Here is a 24,376-nt window from a genome sequence, read left to right on the forward strand (position 1 = left end):
ATATACCTCTTTAGATGTGCAGTTGATTTGATCGGTGTATAGATTGTAAAACAATAATGCCACTTCGGCACTGGCGCTTGCTAGCCAATAACAATGTATGTTCTTACGTTATTCAGATTTACGAAGCAACTCGAGTCATTGGATATAATATCATTAATAAACTTAACTTGCGCGACTGATATTTCGCAAAATGGTTTCCCAGCAAAGTCTCGGAGACGGAGAATGTGCAAATACTCCTAACTCCAAAAAGCTTGCACCTGGACCGTACAGAGCGACCAAGCTGTGGAACGCTTTGGTTCAAAAATTTCGCGAGGAAATGCAATGCAAGAGACACCGGAGACATTTTAAAGCTTATAACCAGTGCTTTTCTGCGGCAGAAGCAACTGATTTTTTACACGAAGTACTAAAACGAAATCCGAATTTGGGCGAGGATGTAACCAGACGACAGGTGAGCGACTTAATTGTCTTACATCTTCCGCTCGAATGGGCAAGAGGATATCGGCTGTTAAGCAGGATTTAATCCGTCGGTTGGTTTGTCACACTGTCGTTAATTCCGTGCATTTATTTCTGTTACAGACAGTGCAACTGCTTGGCAAATTTCTTCAAAATCACGTTATAGAAGACGTACAAGGTCGATGGGGCAGCGAAAATTTTGAATGTGATGGGAAGCTTTACAGGTGCGTGTGTAAATAGGCGTCTTTGCGACATATCGTGGTTTGTATAAAGATGGATTATACTGGGGTTGCGATACGTTTGCTAGCCGAATCTATACCCAATATCCTAATCAAACAGAACTGTTATGGGACAGTATCAACGGACGATAAATGATATCTATAGAGAAGTCCTTATATGGAGTTGGATCATTTTGATGCCGTACAGGTCAGAACACGTAGTAAAAAGCGACATACATTAGTAGAAATGACATTTGATCGACTCGCAGCATTGTCCCAAGTGTAATGTAATAGGTGCGATCGAAAAAATAACAAATTATCTTCAATTTTCTTTGCGGTCGCATATTTGAACTTTCCAGATCATCCATCATACGCTTATGATGTTACAATCAATGATACTGAACTCGATTCAGAAGCGAATCATTCAGGCACTCGATTATGCCCAGTCCCATTTAAGTACTAATGGTAATTTACATATGTGATAACTAACAGTGCCTCGATTTCAACGCGGATAGTGGCAGCCGTTTCGAAACAGCTATGATCCAGTTTATCCCGTCCTTAAAACAGCCAATTTCATAGCGACTGCTTTAACGGAAGCATGGTGAAACCCGCCTGGTGCACATTGTCCGGTGAAGTATCAGTTGGGTTGAGCTAGCTATCAAACGAGGAAATGATTGGCGTAGAAACCGTGCAGTGATACGCTACTCTACGCAGTGCTATTTCCCCTTGGCGGTGACTTGCACTTCCAAACTTGGGCTCGCATCAACCTATGTGCTTGAATTAATGCCTGTTGCAGTTGTGGTTGCATAATAACAAAGTCACGCGCGAGCAGCCTGCACGCAAATGTGTTCCATATCCTGTGTACGGGAATGCGAATTACAACTTGTTTGCCACGACCCCGAGTTCAACCTGATTTGAGGTAGGCGTGCTAGTGTCGCGGTAGGTGCGTGGCATCGTAAACTTAATGACATGGTATATAGTTGCAAGCTGCAACCAAGGTGAACCGCGAAATTACACCAATCTCTAGCAAATTGAGTGTTATTCGTTATTTTTTGCATATAACACGCGAATACAATTCAACGCAGATTTCCTCCCATCGAAAACACGGAGGACAGCGTCAGACGGCCGCTGGCGACAATCGACGAGAATGTGTCAATAAATCAAACCATCAACAACAATCACAAGAAGAACAGCGGCAAACGGAAGCGATCTCAAGCTTACCCGTTCCCCGATTTCCAAACTGATTCTCCAGAAAATGAATCGGTAACTACCGGTATGTATCATCGCGTTAAATTATCGTGATACAAGGTATATACTTGTATCAAAAAAATGCTGTCTACGCACTAATAGTTAACGAATTCGCGAAAAATATTGTCCGCAAAAGTGAAAAAGTAATGAATCATTGAATATAATCTCCGTGTCAACGCGATTAATACAACTCCAGTCTCGACAAATCATTACTGTGTCCGACCAAGCATTTTATGTAGCAATGCCCACGCAGGAAGAGATCAACGCGATGAAACTAATCAACGGAAATTGTACAAGTGTACATTCCGTTGTCTGTACGACACGTAACGCCTATAAGCCCCCACGAGACATGTCCTGTATACGAACGCTGGAAATGTCGCCTTGATGTTGTTTACTGATATCATCAACCATAACAAGTCGTCTCGTTACGAGGCACGAGGCCAAACAGATAAAACCTTATCCGCAGCACGCCAAATTATCACTAACCCCGACCTAAGCAAACATACACGCTTACCAATGAAAGTAGAAGAGGAATTGCGATAACACCAAAATTTCCTTTCCGATTACCCGCAGAATGTGAACATTTGAAACGGCCCTTGCCCCCGGTGTCGGCCATTCCGAAGTGTCGAGTGATATCTCCGAAAATTACAGAGGATGACATCAACGAAACGTGGAAGAAGGTCATCCTGGAGAGAATGAGGGAAGGATTGCACCTCGAATCGCTGTGCGGTGTTGTCGTGGAAGATAAAATCCAAGGTATGCTTTGTGCAGTGTGAACAACGTATTTTTCAGACTAACAATATCAATGGAGTGACCTCGCCGGTGCGTTTTGCAGGAAAATAGGCGTGCTATTGGTTTAATCGTTAATGAGACGTATCGATGTATAGTATTCTAGTTCAAGGCGCTGTCACTGATCGCATACGATGTATTTGTGGAATACTGTTTAGAAACATATGTAACAAATTATTACTAAGATAATCAGGTGGTCAGATTGCTTGCTTAAAAATCGTTGATATAATTTAACCAGAGTATGACTATATTATACGACACGCGGAACTGAATTGTATATACGCAAAGAAATTTGTGGCCAAATCATACCTTGCACCTCTATGGTCAATAATAATCGAACTTCAAATTTTGCTATACCAGCTTGAATTTTCAATGTAGGCTACTCGTGTCACAATAACCCCGTGAATACTCTTCAGGCCTATTTGAATTCGACTTCATTCTATATTGGTTATCGGTTGCAGGTAATTTCGTCCGACACAACGCAACCCGCGTGGGGAGGTCCGGGGTCGTGCAAGTTGAAAAAGAGGAGGATATTCCGTACTGGGCGCTGAGCGCGATGACGTGTTTGGCGAACTGGCCCAACAGCACAGACACAGGTACGGCAACGTCTTACTAAGAATTATGGAGCTTCACATTTGCGACTGTGTTCGATCTGTACCAGGCCGTTTATGATTACTCATTCGATTCATGAGATATAGTCCTTGGGAAATCAAGATTTAAGTAATCTTGCTCAAAGCAATCGATTATAAACGCAAAATAATCGATTAACATTACGATTACTTGAGGAGTTTGATATATATAACCGATTACGATCATTTGAAAACGCCGTAATCGTCGTAATCGATTACGATCACAAATCGCGATAACTCTTATATCTGGTCACAATATCCATGTCGAGAATTTTGTGGCGGCAAAGACGTCTTTCATACACCCCTGGGTGCGCAAGCGATAAATCTACATCGCAAGATTTGCGGTCCTGCCTCGAACCGTTTCTCTCAAGAAACGGAATATGTTTTGAATGTAGCCCTTTATTACCGCGAATCCCGAGCTTGGCAGATAACGAATACTGTTTATTTCTTCGATTTTCACGACTTTTTAACGATTAGTTTCGCGACGCGAGCCGACGCCGAACCAAAACCGAAATCACAACATTCCCCGAAAATGGATCAGTAAAATTCCGATTTTTGCGAAAACCACAGACCGCCGTGCAACCGTACCGATAATGACACAGTAAACGCATACAGTGGGCCCGCGTAATTACTGCAGTCGGGCGATATTAAGCGATTTCTAGAATTCGATGATTAACCGCGTCGCCCAAAACAGTGGAAATTTCTGATTCGTAAACGAAATTCGCAACCAGAGTTTCATGCAGGCTTGGACAACTAGAAAATTTTCAGCTCTTCCAAATTACATTGGAATTAGAATCATAGCTATACACAGTTATAACCCCAAACAGGGATATGACGTTATATATTTTTGTCCCTGCGGCATATACACTGACTTGCATGCATGATAACGGCAAATGTCTGTACACCAACTTGCCTTGTTTCGCACTATACAGTTCTCCTATTGCATTTTCAGAATAATCAGAAACTGTATTAGTGCTTCAATTAGAGCACAGAAAAGTTTCACTAATGAGATTAGGCTCGGATCAGCATCTCGCTATAATTAGACAAACATATACCGTAGCCGCAACGCGACCGCCTAAAATCCGGTGTTTTCCACAGGGCTGCCGTGTTATCCTGGATTCGAGAGAGACATTTTCAAAGCCGTGTGCGACTACTTCAAGGGCCTCGAGCCCGTGTCGATTTTGCAGTACGGAACTGCGAAAAAACGCACCGGCAACTGCAAGCCTGTCTCGATAATCCAATCGCAGGAGCCCTTGCTCACATACGACTGTTACGAGCTGTTCACGAACGCGATCTGCTTGATACAAGGCGAAACGCAGCAGGAGGCCATCAAAGCCTTGCGCTACGCGTTGCTAATCCTGCCGCCGGTCAACAGAAGAAAGCTGCATTTGCTTACTAGGCTGTTGGCGAAAATGTGCAAGAATTCGCACCTCGAGAAAATCGGAGGGCGAGTTGACGTGAGGTAAGTGCAGATGTGGTTTAAGGCTTACAAGTCGTCAGAGTTTCTTATGTAGAATTATATTCGTTGAGAAATGTATTAATATTGAAATGAACCCGACTATTTTCGGCTGACACATGGTCTTGCACGCTGTTCTTATGACAATTTCACTCGGAAAACGGATGCTAACTTATGCCCGATCTACTTTTTTTCATTTTTCAAAATCGTAAATAGTCTTGCCAATAATCTGTTCTAGTAAAGATGCGGAAGTAGTGCAACTGGAATACTTCCAAACAGTACAAGTACTCCGTTGCTAGCCTCGTCCGGGGACGCGATTGCTTTGTTGTGATTGAGATACTGTGTGAAATATCTGTGTTGAACTCGATTCGTTTTTAGGTCGCTGGTGCTAGACACGTTCTCCAAAGTCGTGATGTCGTACAACGAAGAAGTCTATCTGGACGAGCTGCTGTCCATGAGACTTTTGTCTTTCCTGATCGATCACCATTCCACGGTAAGTTGATGTCAACACTTTAATCACCCGCCGGGCGCGGATTATCTGAAGGCTACTCGACACAATTTATTTGTTTGCGCCCACATAATACGATAGTGCGAAGGTTACAGTGTGAAAATATGTAGCTAATCAGATTTTGTGTGCGATTTGCATGGTTACGATAGCGACCTATTGACCGGGAAGTCTGCACGCTTCGAAACTCGGTAATTGTTACACGACGGGCTGATGGATTCCGCGTATTCGGGCGGGCTGGTGTCTGAAACCGATCGGTAGCGTCGAGGCTGCGTCACGTATAGTGGTACGCGCAATAGTCCGAGCGCTCGAACCCGAATCTAGTAACAATTGCAATGATTCGGCTGAGACTTATGATCCCTCTGAGACTTATATTATCGTCTTGAAACCCTCATTGGTTGCATCACAGCATCCAAAATAAGACATGCAGGGCTACGCTCGTTAGTGAAAATGACATTTCCGGCATTGTTATAAGGCGTAATAAAATAGGCGTGTTCGAAAAAGACGCTACCAAAAATATGTGCTGTTGAACGGAGAGTATGGAGTCCCTAGTTTCGGTAAATTTTGTCTTGACGGATTCGGAGTCCCAGAAATTTCGTAATTTGTTCTCAAATATTAGTAAAATTGCTGATGCAGTTACAAACGTTTTTCGGGTAGGCGGACCTCCACAAACTTTCTACATACTAACTATCATTTTTCTTGAGCTCAAAAACATAGGTTGGATCAGTTGATGTACTAACTTTCTGAGTAGATTTACATGAATGTTGATCGTCTGTGAAATTATTATTGGGTGTCGGTGTGTTGGAAGTTTTCAGAGTTGGAGTCGAGTCAGCTGTTATGTGAACCGACCCCACAGCCCCGTGTAAAACTGAATTATATTTGTGGTCGTTCGATGTCATCCGCACTTTTGTAGTATCATAATGACTGATAGGCCTATTCGGCGTCTAACACTCGAATCGAACCAGTTTTGACAGTCCAGTCAAGTCCGCACCTTTTCCAGATCTTCAAAGTCCCCGAAGACGTCGAAAACCTCGTCGAAGCCAAGCTGGCGGAGATGCGCCGCCCCGAAGTCCGCTACGACGACGCGCCGCAAGAGATCCCGCACATGCGTCGCGTTCTCGCGAGCGCGCACGGCGCGAAAGTGCGTCTGCGACAGAAGTCGCGCATGAACCGCGGCGACCGCGCCAAGCGCAAGTCTGCGGACCTGATGAAGTCGTGGGACAAGCTCGTGACGACGTTCAAGAGCCGGCCGGTTAGCCACGCGCCTTTGAGCCACTGCGACGAGAGAGACGAGCGTCCGGAACACGACACGTAAGCTTGGCAGCTATGTAATAGTAGTTCTATTTTAAGATTTAGGCGCGGTGGCGTTGGCGGGTATTCCTGGCTGTGTTTCGCGGCACGCCGACGGCTGTAGCCAGACGCCAATAAAACTGAATCGAATTCCGTATCGGAAAGAAATACGACAAAAATAAAAATCAGTTCATGTCAGGGCTCAATCTCACAAGCACGAGAATGGCAAATATCCGTATGCCTAGCGTGGCTGCTTTCAAGAGATGAGCGGATTTGAAATTTCTATGTCCTAATCCAATCCGAATCCAAATCCAAATCCATAACTTTTTCATATTCAAGTCCATGTCCAATCCTAATCCGATTCCAACTGGAAATTCAGAAAAAATACCAATTTATGCAATGGAGGGATTCGAAAATTTTCTTTCACAACCAACGATTCACTTGATTCAAGATAACTTAGTAATCATAAGTACATTAATAACTGATCTGAATGAAGTTTATCGCCATTCGCCACACATTTCAATCTCCCAGAAAATAGGTAAAGCCAATCCAAATCCTAATCCGTTCTGAAAAAAATGTCTAATCCAGGTCCAATCCAAATCCGACAAAATTTCACAAATCCTGTTTTTTCAAAACCTAATCCTAATCCATGCTCATCTCTGCTGCTTTCGCGACGATACAGGTATTATGTAACATTTTCAGGATCACCAGAAATTAGATTGAGTTAAAATTAGAACGTAAAAACGTCTCCCTATTTATATTAAAATTAGATTATCGGTATTTCGCTCTAATCAGACAGCCGGAATGATCTAGTCGACCAAGTCTGGCGGTAACCTTTTGCGTCGTTTTCATGTTTGCGGGTAATTCGAATATTTAATCATCAACGGTCTCTAATCTGGTCTATTGATTCCCGCGGAAGCAGCTTTGGATCAAAGTATCAACGCCGATCCCCGAAAACACTGCTGCACTGCATGTTCTAATACACATAAATAGAACGCGGATGATCGAAAGATATATTTATTCCGTATCACCTGATAGTACACATCGTTGAAGAAAGAGTTTCGTAATTACAAACCCGAATTGAGCTTCATATTCGAAATGACACCATCTCTCTCTCTCTCTAATTCGACCTGACTCGATCGCATTCGGGGTCGCGTAAAACTCGAGATCCCAACCAACACATTGTGAAACCACATCCACCCGACTCCATTTGAGCGCCTACTTCGCAGGAAAATCCCTGATCGTATTCCGGCGTCACGTGGGCATTCAAAACTATAATAGATGCGCATGCGCATCAACGTATAAACCTGATAAAAGGATATCCTACATAGGACTGACAACAATCTTCGTATTCCTTTATTACAAATTCACATTTTTGTGACATTGATGATTTCGGCACTCAAGTACAAGCAAAGGCCTAAATTTCCGCTCAATTATTAGAAGTGGCGGTTTTCGAGACGCCCCCGCACGAATTCAATCAGTAGAATAAAAACGGGAGTCGTAGAAGTACTCCAGCAGTTATGAGAAGTATATTGTTGGTACGAGAAGCCGCAGAGTATTTGATGTTGGTCCATTCCCAGAGTCAGTTCGCAAGATGCATGTTCGTAACGTTAAATAGTATATTTCAATATGAATATACTATCAAATTGTCTATTGAAGTTCTGCACCTCCAAAAAGCTCTTCAAATAATCCTAACGCGGGATGTCAAATGGCGATAAAAAATAGTATCTGTAGTAATATCAAACAGGGTGCGCGTCTTCTTGCTGTCGTTATAATTTTGCCCACGAAAGCGATGGAAGTGTACTGACACAATAAGGCGTTGCTGCAAAATGTAAACATCGCTTTCATTCGTTTCAGGTACCTGAGAATGAGACTGCGCTCCAGACGCGCTCGAGAAGACCCCGGCGCCCAACACGCGCAACCCAGGCCGCGCACGCGAACTGTAGGCGACCGCGACGACATACCAGACAACAAACTGGCCGCCAGCACGCGGCACTTAGCCGCAAACTTCGACCCCTCGCAATCGGACTCTGACGACGGCAACCGCATAAAGCCGGCCAAATCGTGTTCGGACATTTGCGACATTCACAAGCCTCGCGGAGGTAATCTTGCGGGGAAGGCGACCGAAACCGGTTCCGTATGGAATTTGAAGATGTTCGGCAAGCCGTTTAGTCGATTAAGGAAATCCAAGGTCTGAAGAAGGCGGTTAATTCTTGTTATTTATTGGCCGTGATAAAGTTCTGTGTTGCCGCGCGAGTACCGTCTATGCAATCGGGCTCTTATTTACACTGATCGACCGACAGTCGCGTCCTTTTCGGACCTATTCTCTTTTTTCTACCGCGAATAAACTGCCTGATTTGTCTGAATCACTCCCGACACGGCGATATAGGCTACACACGATTGCAGTCCGAAATTGATTGTTTAGTCGGATTCGTGGTCCCATACGGGCTTTCGTTTGCTGACGAACGCGTCCAGGCCTTCCTTGCCGTCTTTCAGGCCGAGATTGTCGACCATCACGCACGAGGTGTACCTGGAAAGTAGACGATGTTATGTTAGCCAGCAGTACAGAATGGGAAATATCAGACGAAATAGATGATACGTGGCAATGATTATTTGATACCCGCTGGTGTGCATCAGGCCGATTGTCGAATTTTGCAGTCGCGTCCAAGTTGAGCCTCATCTCCGCTGGCGTGTAGTAACACCAATATTCTGTCGCTTCTACCGCCCATTTACAAAGTGCGCTGGGTTCGAATTACGAATGCGGCACAAGACAAGACAGAGTGTCTCAAGCCGGCAGACATGAGGTCACAACAAAGAATATAGGCCTGGTGTACACGACAGTTATAGTAGAAGACCAAACAGCACCAAGTCCTTATGTCGAAAAATAGGTGTATTTATCAGATTCCACGAAGACAAGAACCCCACTACACTATACACTCCATCAAAAGGATTGGTGTGTTTGACTCATTTTCACCCATTGGTAAGGGTGTGAAATCACAATGTGATACCTTCACTTGATTAACACCCCACGCTATGGCGGAATTCTGATAAATACAATTACTTTTCCACCCGCGGATATAGTGTACCTTGCACCTCGGGCCGAGCATGTTTGCCACTGTCACACCGAGTACGCAATCGAATATACACGACTTACGCCTTGATACTCGCGCCTAGTGGCATTGCTAGCAGTGAGAGCAGCTATTACCTTTGCATCGCCTAGGCCCAGGTGGGTGTCTGATCCTAAGACTACTCCTAGTCGTTTCGGCATCTTCCTATCATTCACTGTATTGCAGTCTTGTGATATTTTGAAGTGATGAAATTTTATGAATAAACTTGAACCTAGTCTATGACGCGCGGCTCTGGGGTGCAGTTCAGGCCCCACAACTTCCGACTACGGCTTCGTCCTCGTGCTCAACGGCACTGCGTACTGCGATAGTGTAAATTGGTTCAATGTAAACATACTCTATCCTAGGGTTACCATACGTCCCCCGTCAGGCGGATTTGTAGTAGTTTTTCAGGTTTTTGAAAATTTCCTCAGATGACGCCTGTCCTCCTTTTTGGCAATGCGTCCTTCTTTCCAGCTTTGAGAGCTTACGATGGATGATTCGAGTGAAAATGGGCATAAATAACCTTTTTTAGTCAACCAACCACAATGTCGTGGTAAATTAACCATAACCATCTTTTACGGATTTTATTCTAGTATAATAAGTCTGAAAAGTTTGAAAAATTGTCCTCCTTTCCCAATCCCAAAATATGGCAACCCTACTCTATCCCCGGCCGGGTTAGCTGGTATCCGCGTCAGACGAGGATAGCGGTGCTCAGCGGTGCATATTAGTCATTGCAAATCCACCCAAATCTAAGCAGGGCAGTGGCTGACGTCTAAACCCACGTACACTAGGTGGAGCTATAGATGTAGTTACGCTCGTTTCGGCAGATTTCAAGGCGGATTGCGAGTTCCACAGTTTAGTATGGCGGATTTAGAAAAAGAATAGCCATTTCTGTTTGTGTATGATGACGACTTTCTGCGCCTCTGATTACTATTCAAAATTAGATTTGCTACCCTGCGATAAACGGTTCCATACTATTACCGAGATGGACGTTGCCGAGAATGCTATTACCGAGAATGGACATTACCGGGAATGACCAATTCCAAGAATCTAGCTTAATCTAACGGACGTTGTCGAGAAATTTATACCTGAGAATCGATGCCGAATATAGCAATGCCGCGATGCACGCACACGACCTGTTCATATGCATAACATGCCTGCATTGCATATATTGCATTCTCGGTAATGTCAATTCTCGATAATGTTCATTCTCGGTAATGTCCATTCTCGGTATTGTCCTTCTCGGTAATAGCATTCTCGGTATTGACCGGAAACCGCAATAAACAGGTCCAAAAACATGTTACTTCACGATACTATGAACCAGACGCATACCTCTCATCCTCGTCAGTTACTTCGCAAGACGCATTCATTTCATCCAGCATGACACGCAACGCGAGAAACTCACCTATACGCTGTGGGGATGTCTTCCGTGATCTGCTTGTAAAACGCCCTCTTCCCCAAAGCCATGACGGACCGGCTGTTTTTCAAAATTCTAGACAGCATCTCGTCGGTCTCGGCGTCCAATTTCTCTGCCGTGGTAACGCGACTGACGAGACCGTGTGCGAGTGCCCCTGGATACAACCATTTCGGGTCACGAAACAGCAACTAAACATTAACACTGGGGTTACACCAAGAATCATATCGCCAGATCGCCAAACTTCTAGACGCGTAGCGATTAACAAGCATCGCATAGAAGGACATCTAGAAATTTACATCGCATTGAGTGGGCCTACAGGCTACAGCATAGGCACCTGATCTCATTACAAATGTCATTTGAACCGGTACATTATTATAACACAGAAGCGGTTATCATGCAAACAAATAACATCCATATTAGCAATATCTGTTATACACAGTTGGGTACGTGTCAGCATAATTCTAGCCACTTTGATAGAACTGATATTTACGTTCCCGAACAGTAAGGACGCGTAGTGTTGACTTTTGCTTACTATCAAGACTGCGGGCAACGCGTACTTACTCTGTGCCGAAATAACGTCCCCAGTAAACAGCATTTCCATTGCCAGCTTCCTCGGGACTGCTCTACCCAGAGCAACGGCAGGCGTCGAGCAAAACAAACCCACATTCACCCTGAAATACGGATGACATTATTGTTACTAATTGCTAACGGAATTATGTGTGCGTGTCCTGTCCATGGGCGCATGGCTACAGGTGAAGCAGAATACCACAGGTGGTGATCAACAACATAATTCCGCAATATTTTCGAGTTTGCCTGGTTTGTTTATTACAATTAAACATGAGAATAGACTCTTGGAAGGTAAAGAGCTTCAACATGCATTTTAATATTATATTCAACTAGAGGCGTAGTTTTACTTCAATGGGGAAACTAAGCACGTGAAGAGATTCTTGGAGCTACAGAACTTCAAGTGGAAATACAAATAATTTATACTGAATCAACTATAGCCACTTAGTCAGCCATCAAGTTTACCGGACCACGATCTGACAGATCGATATCGCCTTCCGACACATGCCACCTCTTTTTGTCGCCTGCCCGTATATATAATCTTCTTTTAGTGTTATTCAGTGTACGTGCCTCCTTTCTACATCGCCTAGGCCAGACTGGTGTTTGATTTCTAAGACTACTCCAAGTCGTTGTCACCTTCCTAGCTTTTCATTGTATCGCAGTCTGGTGGTGTAGGCCTATTGAAGTGATGAAATTGTTACGGATAAATGAATCGAATATTATATTTAATTGGACAATGGACATGTACCCTAATTTTGTCTTTTGGCCGTAAATACTTCTACTACTATCTTTCAAGTCAAGTACATGTCATTCCTGAAATTCCAACCATATAAAGAATTTTTATATCAATTGTCTGGTTGTTATGTGCTAAAACAGTGGTTCTCAAACTATTTAAGACACGCCCCCCTCTGATGGTAACGATAAATTCGTTTGCATGTTTGTTGAAACTTGGAAGTTTCAGCACTAATTAAATTCATTTCGAGTTCAAGAAACATTGTGCATTCTGGCGGTTTCGCCTTCTGACTACTGTACCCATATACGAGCATAACTACCGCAGTCAACATGGGCGTTTTTCAACCGAGCGAAAATTGTTGATTTCTTTTCTCTCACATTATGCATACACAAACACTACCTTTCACAGTAGCCCGCACTACTCACCCTGGGGTACAAAACGAAGCATTCTCGGAAGCCAGAGCGATATCGCAGGTCGCCACCAACTGACACCCGGCAGCCGTCGCAAGACCCTCTACCTTACACAACACAGGCACTGGTACTCTGTGGATGGTCTCCATGACTTCGCTACATGAGTTGAACACTTCGGTTTGCTTTGTTCGATCTGATGAAGCCTGGTTCAAAATGACAGTGTGGGGATTAGCAGATCGAATTGTAAATTTTGATGAGTTGCGACTAGAGGCGGTCAGGAGCAAAGTACTTCTACATTTTTCTGAGTACTGAGTTCTGCCTCGTTGTACTATCCACTCAGGTGGGTCATGTTATAGGAATATCTATTTCATTAGTTCAAAAGCAAATTTTTGGCGGTATTGATCTTAAACACTAGAAAAGAATAAGGGATAAGTTTTTTATCATGTTATGAGTGAAATTGTTCTAATCATCAGGGTTGTAACCGAGTCACAAGGCTCCAAGTCGCAAGTCAAACTCACTTTTATACTTTTGACTCGAGTCAAGTCGAGTCATATCCACTTTACCACCGAGTCAAGTCCGAGTCTAAGTCAGCGAGCAGAGGGTAGAGTCCGAGTCATGGTGTGATGACTCGAGTCCGAGTCCAAGTCATTGTGTGGACTGATCAGTGTCTATTCAAAGTTTTGTTAAACCCACTTTTTACAATTCTGTTTGTTGATATCAAATGGTTCGCATTTATAACATACTAATCTTCCACACTTATAGCAGTTTCGGGTCGAATTTCAAGTACCAGTACCAATAAACGAAATCCCAATAGTGTGGTTACTTTACTATTCTTCGAAACGACAATGAAATGTTGGTCTTGGCTGTCTGTGTCTCGAGTCATGTGCAATGACTCGAGTCCGAGTCGAGTCAATACACAGATCGACTCGAGTCATTTCCGTATTTTGAGAAAATGACGTGAGTCAAGTCGAGTCATCATAAAATCGAGTTGAGAGGAGTCAAGACTCAAGTCATTTCAACCCTGCTAATCATTGTGTGAAATGCCCCTTGTATCACGGTGAATACATTGGAGGATTGTCGCTGTCTGTAGTGTCATTAGTCTTTTTGCATTTTTTAATGAAGTCAACTCTCAAGGTATGCAACCTCCATACCAAATCCAATCTTTCAAACGATTTACTTGAGTATTTTTAGACCTTACATTTCTACTTCCACTTGACGTAGGTTTGACTTGTCCTGAAAATCGGTACTCTACTTGTAATTGAACAGAAATTTACAACATTAATTCTCTTTGAATAGCAACACTGACTATTTTGACCAGCTCTGGTTGCACAACTACTACAGCCACCAGTAGAGGTAAATTTGGCGAGTGGTAGGCCTACAGTAAAAAGAAGAATAGAATGATTATGTCTCGCATCATCCGAAAAGTAAGTACTAAAAACTAACCAATTCCTTCAGGTCATGCCCTGCACAAAATACTGGCCCGTTAGCTGATAACACGATGGCTCTCAGCGAGGTCGAGTCCACGTTCCGTGTCAAGTTCTCTTTCAACGTTTGCAACATTGCCAACGACAACGCATTTCTGAAGACACAATTGAACGCATATGATTTGAGCTAATTATTAGGAATACAGTAATTTGATATGTTGTCACAGCAGCTTATGGAATTTTTTGCACAATCGAATTGCTAATCCAACATTTAATACCGGATGTTCATGTGACATGGCATGATATAAAGAACAGTAGGCCTACATACAAAATACATATAATCGATAGACAATTTGCACCTGAATGTGTCTACCAGTGTTGGGATCAAGTCACTACCTTCGAGTCACGAGTCATTGAACATTTTGACTCGAGTCAAGTCAAGTCAATCGATTTTCAAAGGTGACTCGAGTCAAGTCAAGTCACTCGATTTTTGGAGGTGACTCGAGTCAAGTCGAGTCAAGTCAAGTCAAGTCACGAGTAGGGCTGGGCACAATGATTCGAGTACTCAAATCTGAATCGAGTATTAATTTTAATGATTCGAGTCGAGTAGTAGAAGACGATTTTTTCGAGTACTGAAATTATACGCTCCTCGGAACTGAAAGTTAATTTGCTAACGAGAATTATTGGTTTGATACTATTTTCCATTGTTGAAGCCTTGAAACCTTGATTGGCCGTGTCGCAGCATAAGAGACATAGTACAAAGCTACGAACGTTACTGGAAATAACACATTTCCGAAGTCATGATCATCCCACAACATTGTCAAGAAGTGCAATGAAATCGGTATGGACGAAAAAATACCGAAGTATCGTTAATGTGACGGATAGCAGGCATTATGTTCTTCGTGGTGGCATAAAAGGGGCATATTTGAACTTTGACATAGTACATTCTGTTGTGACGTCATATTGAGTGATACTCGAATACTCGACTCGACTCGAAGCATTTTACGTGATTCAGAATCGAATCCCTCAGGTACTCGATTTTGCCCAGCCCTAGTCACGAGTCAAGTCAAGTTGCCTTTTCGAAGTATGAGGCATGATAACGCCATTGCATTTTGCTAGCTGTCTGCAATACAGATTGAGTGGTCATTGATTTTGAATCGATGAACGAATATAAAGTTAAATATACATGCGAGAAGGCGCTGTATCGCTCACATATGCGTAGAACTGCTAAACCTCAGTTTATAGTTACCAGCCAAGATAGGGAATAGATACGAATTGATAAGATGCAATACATTACGCATTTACAAATCGATATGATACAATTCGAGCCTGCGCCAATGGTTGAGGACTATATAAACTATATTCGAATTCAGTTTCAATAAAACAAGAAGTTTGGTTAAGGTAAAACAGAGAACAAAAATTACTTTACTATACTAGTTTACGGCAACGTAAGCTGTAAGCTTCGATCACTTCGTTTGCGGTTAATGTATTTGTGAGAGAACAATGGAGGCTCAGTAGAACGCCCGTTCATTGATTGATTGGTCGCTCTCACGGGTTACACCAGCGTTTCGCTAACAATCCGAACATATGCAAGGTGCAGTGATTCTGATCGACACCGATTACTTGATGACTTGAAATAGACTCGTGAATTTTGCTCCGAGTCACGAGTCAATCCCCATTTCTGATAGGCCGAGTCAAGTCAAGTCATTTCAGCAAAGTGACTCGAGTCAAGTCAAGTCATACGAAAAAGGTGACTCGAGTCAAGTCATGACTCGAGTCATCCCAACAGTGGCGTCTACACCACTCGTACTTAACCGGAGGCACAGGGCTGTTCAAAAATAACTTTATTTCATTTTTTGCAGCTATTAACCAAGTAGTAAGGTGGCTAAAAACGTTGCACATCAGTTTGGCTCCATTCCAACGAGTAGAAGTGAAGCCATTAGATTTGAACATTTTGAAGTTATTATTAAAAAAATTAAAAAATAACTTTTCAAACTGTGCATCATTTTATTAGACTACTTGGCGGTTCTATTGGTCGGACGGTAAAATTTATATCAAATTCAAAATTTTCCCACTATGATAGCTTTACTTCAACTAGTCAGAAATGAGTCTGTCTGCAAGGAAGCAATGCCAACTATCCCACCAAAGTGTTATAATGTAGGGCGATTTTTTCAAACTAAAAAAAACGATAGAGTTTGCGCTAAAAAATGAAAGTTTTGACATTTTTTGTTGTGAAAAAAATGTTGCCCTCGTGTATGTAAATTAGGTATTTTCGCACATAATGTTGTATAATTGTAGCCTACTACTTTTTGACAAAATCACCCTAGCTATATGTTTTTTCATGACTGTGATACAAAACTGCTTTTGATCTTTATTCAAATTTATGAGGTGTGAAACAAAGTAGAATAAGATTAGAGGGAAAAACATTAAAAACCACAGGTCTAAACGAGCAATTCTACAGAAACTCTGCAATAGCTTCAAACCCACAATACCTTTTCTTAGGACTGTTAAGGGTAATGGTTCGTACACCATCAGATTCCTTTACTATCGTCAAGGAGTCGGCAGAATTTGAAAAGTATCGATTGGTTGATGGAATCAATCGCTGTAAAACACAAAAAAAAGTTTGCCCATACAACCACCTTGTCGAAACAGATTCATACTTACATTATATATCCGAGTTATTCGAGCGGACAACATGCTCATTATATTCAATATTATTTGTTAAAATTCAAAAGATCTGAGAAAAAGTTTTGATACCATAACGTGAGCCGTTAAACCAAGATGATCTAACATATCAACACCAGAATCAAAATCAACTGTGATGCGTTGCTGACATGTCAATGGATTTCCATTTTCAAATGAAACCCGCAGTAGGGATGATTGAAATGTATTTCATATAAAATGCACAGAATGTGTATGAGAGGAAGATCAACTTTTGCTACAGCGATGTTTGAACACAGTTTCAAAGCTGAATTGGAATTCACTAATAAAAAACCGCACCATGAACAGTAATGGATTGTGGTGAACCATTGCAAAGCGATGAATATGGATTGACATACATATATTTATCACCAGTCTAATCGGACCAGTGAGCATCACAATCTCCGAATTTGAGCAGCTGTAACTAGCAATGAGCACAAAGATTCGAGTATCAATTGAAATGATCTTAGTTGAGTAGAGACAAACGAATTTCTAGAGTTTAGGGAAATTATACTCCCTTTGCTGCTAAAAGCTATTTCATCAATGAGAATTATAGCTTTAACAGTTCCATCAGGTGGTAGGATTGAAACTTTTTGTCAGCCAGTTTGATCACAGATGTGATCTTTTTCAGCCAGTTCTGTTACAAATTGTTTCATTGAAAGCAACCAGTAATGCTAACCGGTTCGCTGATCTGAACCCTTAGAGATGCAGAACTTCAATATACAATTGAATAGTTTATTCGTATTGAAGTAAGTCCGATCATTATCATATGTCACCCGCCACAGGTAATCGTCAGCAACTAGTAGAGATTCCAAAAGAACTCAAATTTCTGACGTCTGGCAATCATTTCTTTTTCATTGTGTAGATACCAGTTCATATTTGAATTCCTTCGCCCTGATATAAAGCCACAGTGAGTACTGAGTAGTAGGCGTACTTGAACGCTCGACTGAACACAAAGGACAATACTCGAATCGCATCAAATCACTAGGGTAATCGATTTTGCCCAACCATGGACTCAATCAATTATTGAGACAGTGAAGTGTCATGGACGAAAATTTCTTATATAAACTGGATTAACGTCAACGAAAACTTCAAGAAAAAATACATCCTGCAAATGCTCCTGCGTCTCTTTCGCGATTACATTCGACTTACGAAACACGCAACTGTAATGACTCTTTTTACGGCAAATAACGTCGATTTCGATTTGAAGCATACCGTCTTCTCGGTCACTCCTTTCTCTAATTACAGGGTGCACCTGATAAGGCACCTCCTCCGGCAAATGCTGCAGTAAACCTGCCCGTATCGAGTCTAATATTATTTCCTTGGGGCTAGCGTCTGTCGTGGCTTGGTCGTGAAATTTCCAAGGTCCTGGTTTCGCGTGGTGTAGCATATATCTTCTCAAAATATCAAGTCCAGTTTGTTCCATAGCAGACACAACAAAGACGTCTTGGAAATGAGGCCAGCCTCTGTAGTGACGTAGCTTATTCATGAGGCTTGCCTCGTTTTTTCTGAGTCGTCTGTCCAAGTCTTGAACGTCTTTAAGGTCGACTTCGTCAAAATTAGCAGGGATAGTCTCGGTGACTTTAGGCAGACGCATGGGTGCAATTGATATTTTATCAGGCTCGTAAGGAACACCCGCGACTTGTCCGGCCGTTAATTGATGGATCAGAATCGGAAGCTGCAATTTTTTCTTGTACTTGTCGCTTTTGTTTAAAACTAGTATAGTCGGAATGTCCATATTTTTCAACATTGTCATCAATATTTCAGGCTGGAGATAACCGGTTTTGACTCGTCTTGAAGTTAAATCTGCGACCACAATACCAATATCTGCGTTTGCGAATGATTGAGCTGGTTGAGACACTCTTCTGACTGGTAACCCCAATCTTTTAGCTTTACCGCCAGCAACAATGCCCGGCGTGTCTTGGATTAATATTTGAGTGTCACCCATTGTACTGATTGCATATCTATTGGTGACGGTCGTATCGATTTTATCAGACGTTGCCATTAACTTTCTGCCAAAAATGGAATTGATAAACGTTGATTTTCCGGCGTTTGGCATGCCAAGGACGGAGACTTTCAATACTTTCGCATGTTCTGGTTGATTCGGTGCCTGTATCATCAACGAATGATGCTGAGCTTCCGATGCGGTAACAGGAGCAAAGTTGATTATTTCGGACTGAGGCTTTGACTGCTTTTCGTAAACTAAAGACAACAGCTTTTCTCCGTCAATTGAGCTTGTCGGTAACGTTGAGTAGAAAGTTCTACTTGCAGACCCAAGTCTTTGCTTCGCTACTAAGCTTATGAATTTCCCATAGTGAATAACCATAATCAAGTTTTACTTACTACTTTACTTACTAGGAATATTCTTAAACAAAGGTGTGATACTTTTACTGAAACCTATTTCTGTTCAGTCAAATTTAAACACTAGAATATTATCAAAATCGCAAAATAAAACGAAATACATTCTACAGAAAAGTTGAAACTCTAGTATCATTATCAGTTTATTAATAATTTTCATCATTTCAAAACACCACAGCCACAAGACTGCGATACAATCAGACACCCACCTGGACGATGTAAAGAAGAGGCATGCACACTGGAGGTCTGGTCTGGTATAATCTTGAGGGCTGGGGCTGACGAATAGTTATTCGTTCAGTATAAATTGCTTGTATTTCAACTCACATTTACGACAGGCCTATTTCCATGAATAGACATTTTTATATATTTATGTACTGGTGCCTGTATAGTAGTAATTAGGCTATTTATCGTACCTTTCACCAGGCTACCAAAACGTACAACCTCAACAACAAGCTAACGTTTACAAATCAGGTTCTTCTTATCACGGTCAGTGTGTGTACTGTATTAACCTTACTATCCACGACCACGACAACTTGACTACCGTACTACATCATTCGCTGGAAATCATTGCAAACATTACACGATAAGGTCTTTTGAGATAATTTGTATTGTGAACTGCATGGGCGAATGAATAGCTATTGAACCTATATTGTACCATCAAACCGATATGGCACTTGGAAATTGTTTATATCGTTTTAATGTTTATCCATGTGACTTTTGCCCTTTGGAGCAGTCAATAAAATACGGAGGGCGTCATCTACTGGTCGATAATGAGACCATCAGATGGATGTTTACCGGCGGTAGGTGGCGACATGATGTAGTACCAGTGATGAGCGGATAGTGCTTTTCGAGACTCCGAATCCCTCCGACAACTTTAGTGTCTAAGGAAAAGTCCCTCCGACTCCGAAGAGTTCAATCCCAGACTCCGAGATACTCCGACGAATCTCGTCAAGTATCCGAAACAGTGGGAAGCATGGTACACTTGGTAATGTGTTTGAATAAATTAATGTGACAATAGGGTTGGCCTCATAGTATTGTCTACTCTCCAGTCCCCAAAGCAATGCAGATGGCTGATTTTTATGCACTTGGCTATCATTTTTGCATGTTACCCGTCATATTACAACTTTACAAGGTGTCAACTGTCTGTGTTTTGGTTTGTAATCATAATCAATAGTGTATTCGGGTCAGAGCTATCCAAAGATATCGGAGACAAAAGTTACAATACTCCGAAATTCTCCGAAAAAATATCTGTAGTGAACTCCGACTCCGCTCCGACTGTCCTAAAATCGGCAAAACTCCGCTCCGAATCCACTCCGACTCCGCTCCGATGCTCATCACTATGTAGTACCGAATAATAGGTCAACTATATCGACGAAAACAACTTTGGCAAATTCTATAGAGTTTATTCTGCTGATTCCAATAATGTGCATCTTACCTTCTAAAATTAAGTATTTTTGAGATATCGTAGTTGAAACAGCCAACTGCTGAGAAACGGTTGTAAAATCATCAATCATGACGAGTGACGTAGCTAGCATGATGTTTTGCAGAAGTGGAAGCTCTCACTATAGAATGTAAACGTGGAATGGCAGCGACCGATTTTGCAGCTTCGTTCCGCTTCGCTGAAGCTTTACGCTGACTTATTTCACGGCAGCTACTGTAGGATTTGTGGCAATCCAAAAGTTGTCTTCCAGAGCGCAGAATTTACTGAATCTGGTCTTGATCGAAAGCTACTGTCACACTGACTCCGAAAATGTAAATGAAAATATGATCAGGCACCGTACCGCTTAGAATTCGCCCTCCAAGTCTGAAATATCTGCATTGTCCGAACAATCGAAGAGCCGCAATGGGTCATTGTTATGGTCATTGTTTTGCGGTCATCCGATTGTTCTGAACAATGCAGATTTTAGATGTTGAGGGTGATTTTTCATCTAAGTACGGAGCCTTACCAAATTTTGATTGATATTTTCGATGTCAGTGTGACAGTAGCTTTCGATCAATACCAGATTCAGTGAATTCTGAGCTCTGGAAGACAATTTTTGGATTGCCAGAAATCCTAAAGTAGCTGCCGTAAAATAAGTCCGAGTAAAGCTTCAGCGAAGCGGAACGAAGCTGCAAAATCGGTCGCTGCCATTCCACGTTTACATTCTATACTCTCACTATAGAAATTAAACATGGAACGGCAACGACCGATTTTGCAGCTTCGTTTCGCTTCGCTGAGGCTGGAGTGGAGAATTGTTTTGCGTAAGCGACTGTAGGATTTCTGGCAATCCAAAAGCTATCTTCCCGAGCGCAGAAATTACTGAATCTGGTCTTGATCGAAAGCTACTGTTGCACCGATTCCGAAAATATAAATTAAAATATTGATCAGGCACTGATCCACCTAGAATCTGTCCTCCAAGTCTGAAATATCGGCATTGTTCAGAACAATCGGGTTACCGCAACACAATGGCCATATAACAATGACCCGTTGCGACTCTCCGATTGTTCGAACAATGCCGATATTTCAGACTTGGAGGACAGATTCTAGGATTTCTCGAAAGGATTAGAGTTGTGCCGAATAAACACATTCAGATACGAATCAACTTGAGTTGTGTAGTAAGTTTCATTTCAAGTTGACAAATTGACACATTGCTTGAATATTCTCATGATTCTTATCACGCAACTAAAGGCAACCAATATCCCAGAGTGTCAAAACATATAGCAACCACCAGAAAGTGTCAAATTGTTACCGAAATATTACCTTGTGAGCGATCGGTATGTCTGTAATACGAAATCATGACGGATCGCTATGTCTGAAGCATTACCCTGTGAGCGGTCGTAGGATTTTAAAATTATTTCACACCTTTTTGAATAAGAGATAACTTCGCAAAGGATTAGGGGGGCAACTCTAAACGGCGGACCGCGGAACATGTAATACTAAACGGAGACCGAGCGGAACTGCGGACCGAGCAGACCATAAGAAAATAGCTCAATACTAAACGGCGGAACGAGCGGACCGCGAAACTAGCGGAACTTGCAATACTAAACGGCGGACCGAGCGGAACTGCGGATCGAGCGGACCATAACAAAATAGCTAAATACTAAACGGCGGAACGAGCGGACCGCGGAACTAGCGGAACTTGCAATACTAAACGGCGGACCGAGCGGAACTGCGGACCGAGCGGACTACTACAAAGACCACAATGTAAACAGCGGACCTCGGATCAGACGCAACTTGCAAATGTCGCCATACTCCTAATTTCTGAAAGGGTGCCTTTCATTTTGGCAATAAGGAGCATACCGAACATAAGAACATCTTGTCTAGGGTACCTATGGGGTGTCTTCAAGTGTGGCAATGTAGTACCAACACACCCCAAACATACCCCAGACTTGATGTCCAGGTTGCACTGCAGTACGAACACACCTCAAACATACCTCAGACATGATGTCCGAGTTGTAACACAGTACGAACACACCAGACATGGGGTGATTACTTCATGAATGTAATCGATTGCGATTACGATTACTTCAGAATCACGCGATTACGATTACGATTACGATTACAGCAAAATCACGAAGTAGTCGATTACGATTACGATTACATTGGAAAAGTAATCACGATTACTCACGATTACATTTGTTTTGCTTCTTAGGAGCATAATCCTAAAGGATATATTGGAAGACAATACACAAGGATTGCGATGAAAAGGCTTAATGAGATATCAACCCTCTTCATACATCATGCGTCATTTGCTTATTACGTCATAATATACCGATTGCCCAACTTTATTGGGATGATTTATCGCACCCAACGATTTGCATTATTGCCAGGTTTTTACCAGCCGCACCCCAAATTCCTTAATAGGGTGGGGAGCGTGCTCGAAGGGGACTCAAAAGTATTTCGTAAATCAACATAAATTATAGAGTATTTTCTAGAATTCAATTAATTCTTGAAAATGTTCTTCGAGCTCCGCCATTCAAATGTCTCTAGTACAGGGATCACCAACGCGGACAAAATGAGTCGCCCGCGGTCGCTGTAGCAAATATTCAAATGAAAGATTTGAAAGTTGAAGCTGGTTTCATATGAGCAGCAGTTGAACATGGGTCAAACATACGAACACAGTCGCTAGGGGCATTGCTCGTCTTCGCCCACGCGGCGGCTAAACGGCAATCTATAGGTAATATTCCCGAGTCTCGACGCGGAGATTGGCGCTTCGGCGCGCCCTGCAGCAACGCAACTGAGCCCGGAGGAGCTGGTGTAAGGGTTTCCGCCCCTTACAAAAAACATAAAACGCTCACTCGCCGGGACTCACTCCAGCTCCTCCGTGCTCAGTTGGATTTCTTTACTTAGACTCGGCGGGAGTAAGTGGTAACCCGTCGGTCGTCGCAATAGTCAGTACAGCACACTACACAAGAAGTAGCTTTTTGTTTCAAAACGGTTGGTGACCCCTGCTGCAGTAGATAGCTGGGTTTGAAAAGCATACCTCTCCCCTTAAAACAGGGCTGGCCAACCTTTTCGGCCAAAGGGCCACATTCGATGGGTGAACTTTTGCGCGGGCCACTATCCGCGCGAAGCGCGAAAATTTTTTGAAGTTCATAGGTCAATAATATTGTCACTTGACTTATATTGCGGGCCTGCTATATGTCGCTGGGCTAGTTTACGAGGACTGGGTTATTCGGCGCATGGACATATCGATATCGAAAGCTGTGACCAACATGCGTCGATTATTTCGTGCCTAGGTTTCACGGTGGACGGTCTTACTGCAAGCGCAAACGCAAGGTCGCATATGAACAAGAAATCGAGGGACAACATATTGCGCTAAGCTTGTAGAAAATTTTTACCTTTGATAAATCTATCGCAAATTATTCTGCTTTATTGTAGTGTACGAAGATGTACCAATATGTGAATGGCTGATGGATCTGTCAATGCGTCGGAACTGATATTTTAGTCATCACATCTCAAGTATTGCGGCCAGACTAATCAAATTTTGGTTGGCCTTGCAAGCTCAAAATCTGTGCCATCCATTTTTGATGATATTAGAAATTTCGGAAAGTACCTCGCGGGCCACTCAAAACCTTCTCGCGGGCCACGGGTT

The 24,376-nt window shown here is 42.5% G+C and overlaps 3 protein-coding genes across 4 annotated transcripts; 1 reads left to right on the plus strand and 2 right to left on the minus strand.

The window, feature by feature from the left end:
- The first annotated feature begins 116 nt into the window (after positions 1–116).
- Positions 117–8,954, plus strand: LOC145443975 (DEP domain-containing protein 1B-like). Of its 2 annotated transcripts, none has more exons than XM_080321878.1 (9): positions 117–448; positions 577–677; positions 1,757–1,944; positions 2,493–2,675; positions 3,170–3,304; positions 4,436–4,799; positions 5,172–5,286; positions 6,299–6,609; positions 8,446–8,954. In XM_080321878.1, the coding sequence occupies exons 1-9, from the start codon at positions 191–193 to the stop codon at positions 8,783–8,785; spliced, it is 1,995 nt and encodes a 664-aa protein (XP_080178004.1). In that variant the 5' UTR covers positions 117–190; the 3' UTR covers positions 8,786–8,954. The 2 variants fall into 2 exon arrangements, with proteins under 2 accessions (XP_080178004.1, XP_080178005.1); XM_080321879.1 differs by having other exon boundaries at positions 2,571–2,675.
- LOC145443979 (enoyl-CoA hydratase domain-containing protein 3, mitochondrial-like) lies at positions 7,590–17,034 on the minus strand. Its single transcript, XM_080321883.1, has 7 exons — positions 16,908–17,034; positions 16,736–16,845; positions 14,263–14,398; positions 12,835–13,022; positions 11,674–11,783; positions 11,101–11,266; positions 7,590–9,118 (listed from the first exon to the last, which is right to left on the minus strand). The coding sequence occupies exons 1-7, from the start codon at positions 16,944–16,946 to the stop codon at positions 9,010–9,012; spliced, it is 858 nt and encodes a 285-aa protein (XP_080178009.1). The 5' UTR covers positions 16,947–17,034; the 3' UTR covers positions 7,590–9,009.
- On the minus strand, positions 16,980–19,974 carry LOC145443976 (GTPase Era, mitochondrial-like). The gene has a single exon (XM_080321880.1). The coding sequence runs from the start codon at positions 19,267–19,269 to the stop codon at positions 17,986–17,988; it is 1,284 nt and encodes a 427-aa protein (XP_080178006.1). The 5' UTR covers positions 19,270–19,974; the 3' UTR covers positions 16,980–17,985.
- Between the last annotated feature and the right edge of the window lie 4,402 nt (positions 19,975–24,376).

The sequence above is a fragment of the Botryllus schlosseri genome, chromosome 8, assembly GCF_051294905.1.
Source record: "Botryllus schlosseri isolate E-star chromosome 8, Bs_hap1, whole genome shotgun sequence".
Classification (NCBI taxonomy): Eukaryota; Metazoa; Chordata; class Ascidiacea; order Stolidobranchia; family Styelidae; genus Botryllus; species Botryllus schlosseri.

Coding starts and splice junctions, on each gene's coding strand:
- LOC145443975 (XM_080321878.1), top strand. CDS start 191: ATGGTTTCCCAGCAAAGTCTCGGAGACGGAGAATGTGCAAATACTCCT. Junction 4,800..5,171: donor GGAGGGCGAGTTGACGTGAG/GTAAGTGCAGAT, acceptor ATTCGTTTTTAG/GTCGCTGGTGCTAGACACGT. Junction 6,610..8,445: donor GAGCGTCCGGAACACGACAC/GTAAGCTTGGCA, acceptor CATTCGTTTCAG/GTACCTGAGAATGAGACTGC.
- LOC145443979 (XM_080321883.1), bottom strand. CDS start 16,946: ATGAGCATGTTGTCCGCTCGAATAACTCGGATATATAAT. Junction 14,399..16,735: donor CTTAACAGTCCTAAGAAAAG/GTATTGTGGGTT, acceptor TTGTGTCTTCAG/AAATGCGTTGTCGTTGGCAA. Junction 11,784..12,834: donor GCTTCGTTTTGTACCCCAGG/GTGAGTAGTGCG, acceptor TCCGTATTTCAG/GGTGAATGTGGGTTTGTTTT.
- LOC145443976 (XM_080321880.1), bottom strand. CDS start 19,269: ATGGTTATTCACTATGGGAAATTCATAAGCTTAGTAGCGAAGCAAAGA.